The 6792-nt window shown below is 42.5% G+C and overlaps 1 protein-coding gene across 1 annotated transcript in view; it reads left to right on the plus strand.

Moving 5' to 3' along the window:
* The first annotated feature begins 3987 nt into the window (after positions 1–3987).
* Positions 3988–6792, plus strand: part of LOC102883230 (cytochrome P450 4V2) — a 26418-nt gene continuing 23613 nt past the window's right edge. Inside the window, exon 1 of the mRNA XM_006916405.3 lies at positions 3988–4745. Within this exon, the coding sequence (XP_006916467.1) occupies positions 4535–4745 (211 nt within the window). The 5' untranslated portion in view covers positions 3988–4534. The remainder of the gene's footprint in view (positions 4746–6792) is intronic.

A 6792-nucleotide genomic window follows, 5' to 3' on the forward strand; every position in this document is an offset into this window, starting at 1 on the left:
TTATGAATATGCTAATTCAATCTTTGTTTTAGAAGATGACTTTCCTGTGTGGTAATGATCATGGATTTATTGTTTCATCAAATATTCATCAAGCACCTTCTTTGTATTAAGATTCTTTTCTAAACATTGGACTGAACAAGATAAAGTCTTTGCCTTAATAGAACTTAAATTCTAGTGTAGAGACAGACTGTAAACAAATCAATAGAAATATAATATAAGATCAGATAGCAATAAGTACTATGAAAAACGTAAAACAGGGCGGCTAAAGAAAGAATCAAGACTGACTCCAAGGCTTTGGCTTAACACTTAGAAAGATGGTAGTGTGTCATTTACTGAAATCAGAAAGAATTCAAGAGGAGCACATTTAGAAGCATGCTGGGATATGTTATGTCTGAGATTCCTGTTAGATGCCTAAGTGGAGATGTTAAGGTATTTGGGTATCTGCCTGTGGGGTTTAGAGAAGAGCTATAGATGGAAACATACATTTGGCAATTGTCAGTATATAGATGGTATTTAAGTACTGAAATGGGTAAGATAACCAAGAGAACAAGTGTAAAGAAGTAGGGGGAAAAAGAATTCTGAGGCCTGGGCATTTTAACACCTAGAGACGTGGAATGTGAAGAGAAACTAGCAAAGCAGGCTGAAAAGGAATGACTGGTGAGGGAGAATAAAAATCAAGAGCATGTGGAATCCTTAAAGTCAAATGGAGGGAAAAGTTTTTCAAGGAAGTGATAAGGACTCAGATACATTGAAAGCTGTTGATAAGTTACATTAGATCTGAGAAGTGACTTAAAAATTGAGCCAAATAGGAGATATTGGTGACTTTGACAAGATCAGTGTTAGTGGAGTGGACAAAGCAAAAGTCTGATTGCAGAAAGTTCAGGAGAGAAAAAGTGGAGATGAATCTACAGTAGGTGCGGACAGTCTTTTAAGGAATTTTTCTGTGAAGAGAAGTAGAGGAATGGATCTAAGAGATACGGATTCAGGCGTGGTTATTAGAAGGGAGAAATTGCGTGTTACAGTGTTGAGAATGAGCTGGTAGAGAGGGAAAACTGATGCTCCAGGAAAGAGGAAAGTTGCTAGAGCTATGTCCCCTGAGGGCCCAAGTTGATGGGATAATTTCAAATAGGAGCATGTTCAGTTCACACTTCACCAATATTGGACAATTTACAAGTTCTTGCACCTAAAAATGTGTTAATTCCTTATTTTAATAAAATCATAAAAATAGCTTTTTACCCCCACTTCATGTATCTTTCCAATAGACTCTCCTCTGAAGCTCCCTATGTAGAAGCTTCAAGTTTTAGGAGAGCCTATAGTGAGAGGAATGTGATCAAAGCAACCACAGACGCAGAGGCCTCTGTGCATACAAATATACTGGATCCATGAGCGTACCTGCTGATAAAACAAAGGGAGGAATGAAAATAAAAGAGGAAAAATGGAACTAGGAATGGTTGCCTGGTAAGATACTTTATTTTATTTAGGACAGTGTCCGACTAGATTTTAGGTACTGTGAACAAAATAATCTGAGGTCTGAAAACCAAATTTCCTGATACTTGTCTTTTTATTTGAGTCGTCGTGTGTGTGCACACACACGTGTTTCCTGGTAATGCTCATCTTGATGAATGTCTTCATTATTTGGTTTAGAACTGTTGAACCAAAAAAGAACGATAGCTAAAATGCCCTCTGGAGGACGTGGGGAGCGTATCCCACTGGAAATTTAGGGAAGAGCTGGCAGAGTTGAGGGAATACTAATTTATAATTCAGAAGCAACATTCAGAAAGGCTAAATTTTCTAAAGGTGGGTCTCCGGGATTTAGGGATGTGATAAGAGTGTCTAAGGGTGAAAGTTTTAGCTTCTATAACAAAATATTTTAAAAACATACAATCGAGATAACTTTAAAAATAAACTTGGAGGCATTCTACTACTGAATATGAAAGAAGTTTGAAACAAACTCACCCTTCCACTGAGAGTAACTATAAAATCTGTAAATGGACAAAAAATGGCTAGTTGGAGGAAAAGGAAAAAAGGCAGCGACAATCTTGAGAAAGCAAATTTGGAGACAGGGAAAATACATTGAGTTGAAATCATTTTGTCACTGTTTGCCACTGTTTTCCCCCATCAGAGTATTTCAGATTAATAGCATGAGGCATAAAAGCCAAGAAAAAAGTAACATCGTAGAGTTTGTGGGAAGTTCACTAGGCCCTTGAAAAATGCCCCAGTCTTTGAATTGACTATCTTGAAGGACTACACTCCAGGAGTAAGAGCACACCCTGAATAGACAGGTCCTCAAAACACTTGAAGCAAAACCTCGAATCAGTGCCACTCCTGTTTATATCAAGATGATCAGCCTATAATTTATTTGACTGCCAGAAAAAAAAATCCTAAGATAATATCACCCAGAGTTTCTACTATGTTTCATATACAACGTACAGAATTCAATCCAAGATTTACAGCTCAGAAAATAGGACCAAATTTTAGGGCCAAATTTAAAACAAAATAAAAATAGACCCTCAGGTGACTAAGACATAAGTATTATTAGGTACACACTATGAAACAATTTGAACAATTAGAAGTCTAAGCCTGGCAGTCAGGGTCTATTAAGCTGGTTCCACGCTACCTGTGAATATTATCTTGTTTTAGCCACTAAGAGCTGCCCTGTGCTCCGAACCGGGGCCCCTACACAGCTTCTTGAACTCATCATACCTTTCTTTGCTTTGGAGCATTTCTTTGCTCACGTTTGCTGCTGCCTGCAGCACTCCCCACCTTCTTCCACTTCTTGAGGACAGCGGCTGTATATTCTTTTGTCCACGGGGACTAGTGGAGAGTCAGATATAGACAAATGCCATACTTTTCCAGCTGTACTTGACCTTTAGAGTGAATGAAACTCAAGCTCATGAGATATACTTAAAGATATTAAATGAATACATTAAAAATGTCTTAAAGTGACTAAACAATGTTAGAAAATTAAAAGTGTAAGTTCTCCATTCCCACTCCAGAGGTGATCAGAAATTTTCTTTCCAGACATTAGTCTAGCTATAGAAAAGAAACGTTTGCCAAAGATGACATTACATTATATGCTCTGTTCTGCAATTTTTTTTTCACTTAGCATTTCACAAACCTCTTTCTGTGTCAGTACATATGAGATGACTTAAAAAAATTCAGTTGGAGAAAAGCCTTAGGCATGTTTTTCTCTGCATCAAAGAGGCTCTGCAAGTGGCAACGGACAAGCTATGTGAGAGCTGCAAGTAAACTTAATCTAATTAAGCAAAGTAGGGGTCCAGGGCATTTTTCAATATGTCATCTTCCTTGGCACTTTTACTATAACTTAAGGACCTTCTACTGGGAGAGGGATACTCCTAGTCTAGCTTCTTTGTAAGAAGGAGCAAGTGTAGACAAAGGAGCCCGGGTCAAGATTGGGGTCCCCTCTGCCTGGAGAAGAAAGAGGAATTGGTAGTCAGGGGGCATCCTTCTCACTGTCCCTCCTTTTTGTTTCCCCAGTGGTTTGTCTTCGTTTACTTTTGAAAGAGCTCCGTAACTACTGTCTCTTTATCAAAGCCTCCTCTCCCAGCATCTATTTCCACCACTTTCAGAGACGTTGACGTTCATCCTTTCCTACCCGCTCCTTTGTTGTTTTCTTACCTGCTGGCTTTTCTTGGTCTCCAAGGTATTTTGGAAAATATTCAGATCACAACATTACTCAGCTCTCCAGTGGCTCAGAGACGTGATGATGCAAACGTTATCTCAGGTTGGTGTCTAAAGCTACTCTAGATCAAAGTGGAAAGCAGCTCTGAATGACCCTGAAGGGAAGCCAGGATGCAACCCTCCTCCCATAAGCAGCCAGTCCCAGCAAAGTAAACACCGCCAGTTGCTCTTGCGCGAGGAAGCATGAAATGAGATACCTCGCCAGGGAAAACTACCTCCAAAGGCTGAATTTCAAACCAGATGCCTCATTGTTTCAATTTTAAAACATACTGCTCACTCTAGCTGGAATTCTTTAGTGCCCAGCGGCGGGCCCTGTAATCCGAAGATGGGCCCTCCCTGGTTCCAGCGCGCCTCACCATCACCAAGCTACCTTAGATTTCACCTCCATTTTCCTCCCCACTTCACTTAAGCGCCTTCATTTACTTTCAGCAACCTCTACAGAACCCTGGAACTGTTTTCCGGTGTTTCGTTTTCTGCTTGACCCAGACACCCGTGTGCAGTACGCAAGCCTTTGTTCTGCACAATATCAACCCTTCGTGGTGCTTTCCTCGGAGGCTAGGAGGCTCCAATCTCGCACTGAGGGCCAGGGCGGCCCCTGCAGCGGGAAGTCCCCGCTTCTCGGCCGCCAGGCTTGCGCTCACCCACGGCGGGAGAAGGAAGAAGTGAGAGGGCCTGACGCCACCTCTACCCACTCAGGGATGCGCCCGCCTCTCGGAGTCCGGGAACTCCTCCCAGGACCACAGTATTTGAGCCACAGGCGCTGGACCTCGCACCGGCTCCCGCTATCCTTTCAGTGCTCAGTCTCTGTGTGAAGAGGACCACAGGTGCGGGGATGGCGCTGTGGCTGGTGCACATCGGGCAGAAGCTGTTGCTATGGGGCGTGTGGAGCGCCGTCTCCGTGGCCGGCGCCATCCTAATCCTGAACTTCCTGCAGTTTGTGGCGAGCTACACACAGACATGGTTTAAGATGAGGTCGGTTCCGACCGCCGCAGGCGGCTACCCGGTGGTGGGAAACTTTCTGCAGATGAAGCTGGACGCGAGAGGTAAGGGACCGCGCCCAGGCTGGCCTCATCCTCCCGCCCCGAGGGCAGGTGGGTTCCCAGCCTGCGCGGCCCTGCCCAGCAAGGGAGTCGGAGGCGCGCGGCTGGAGCTCCCTGCCGGCTTTCTCATCAGCCTGGAACACCAGGGACTGAGAGGCAGGCTGCTAAGAGAGCCGCTCCCGGGAATGGATTCCCAGTTCTATCCAGTTTTCCCTTTGACACCTGACACAATTGTTAGTGCCTTTATCTATACTGTAGAATGCAGTATTTCCTTTCTTTGCAGTTTAAAGCCTTAAGCGCAGAAACACTTCAAAACTCTCTCTCTCTCTCTCTCTCTCTCTCTCTCTCTCTCTCTCTCTCCCCTCCCCTCCCCCCAGAAATCACGAGACTTGACTACAACTTTCATTCCTTTTTGGCCTTGTGTTATGGCCAACGATTCTAAGACCCACGGAGCCAATTGAGATTAATTATGAGCCTCTATTAGCCGGCTGGCGACTGACTCTCTACCACGCAGGGTTAGAGGCGATCAGCCCCGAGCTTCCAGAGGAGGCAGCTTATAAAGCCTCCAACTACATCCTCAAATAAGCAGATTACAAGAAGCAGCAGTTAGCTGTTAACGTTTTGTACAAAGATAAATGTATCTGGGGAACTCTCAGATCAAACAGCGCCTAGTAGACAGTTTTATTACCGAGATATCACCTCCCTGTAACTGAGTTACGGCTCTCCCTGGGGGCTGGCGCCTGATGATACCACCTCCCTGAAACTGGAGAATTTCCACTTTTACACTTGGTATTTTAGCCAGTTTACATAATAATAGTAAATTGTGATGACAGGGCCCTCCCAGAAACCCATACAGCAAGTTTCAAAAGTCTTATGTATTCAAGAGTGAATTGTTTTTTATTGAAATTATCTTTTGAAGAGATAAATTTATATTATGTTTTGTTGATGGGGAAAAAAACACTTTAAGTTAGAAAGCTCTCAGAAGTTCCTGATATTAGCAGTCCCTGCAAAGGGAGGGTGAATTAGATTTTAGCACTGTTGTGTCCAGAATAACCAGACCCAACTTGAGCGCTCTTAACCAGGAGACAGTTTATTAGCCGGCGGCTGTCCTTGCAAAGGAGCAGCCTCCAAATGCCAAGATACAAGGTTTTTAAGCCCCAAATCCCATTCCTCATTCTGTCTTAAACACAAAGGTCCATCTTTCTCCTATTCACTACCTGTCAACCCACAAGCGGGGGTACAGAAGCAGAAAACTTATTGTTAGAATGTTATGTTCCCATGGGTGATAGCCTGTGTTCCCATGGGCGATAGCCAAACAGTAATTTTCCAGCCAGCACAAAACAACTTTCATACAGAACATCTACCTTTATAGCCCTGCTGGTGATAACCCTTCCAGTTATCACTGTTTTCCCATTCTATAGACAATGAAAGATATATATATTTTTTCTCTTGCTTCTATTTGTTTAAAAAGTGCTCTGTGTCTTCTTAATTCACATTAAAATGACATATTTTAAATGAGCCAAGATCAGAACCCAGTTCCTCCTCAGATTGTTAATAGTAGTTTTAGAGGCTGAACAAACTCCAAACCAAACCTGATTATTTCTTTTCCATGTCTCTTTCTCCAAATAAAAATAATGCTGTCATTTCGACTTCACCGAAATATGATGAAGCATCATGGGAGAGCTACCAAACTACTGAAAATGTTTCTGGCAGTAGAAATCCCAGTAAACTTTTCACCAACCACCATCAATGTGACAAATGTTATAAGTGATGCAACAACACAGTTAGATGTATGACCACTACATTTGTAAAAATCATCTTGGCTAATACTAAAAACAGAGCTAATCTTCCCTTCAACCTTAAGGCTTTATAGTATTAAAAATAATTTTGTAGAAATATAGGGCCTCCCCAGCCTTTTCCACCCGACCCTCAACAAGAAACGATTTACTTAAGAAATCTCATCAGACTCTTTGGTGAATTTTTCTAAGAATTGAAATCTCTAGTGAATAAGACCTGTTTCAAAAACAAACTGAGTCGAATGGATTATAAA

This window comes from Pteropus alecto, unplaced genomic scaffold (assembly GCF_000325575.1).
Source record: "Pteropus alecto unplaced genomic scaffold, ASM32557v1 scaffold24, whole genome shotgun sequence".
In the NCBI taxonomy this organism is placed as follows: Eukaryota; Metazoa; Chordata; class Mammalia; order Chiroptera; family Pteropodidae; genus Pteropus; species Pteropus alecto.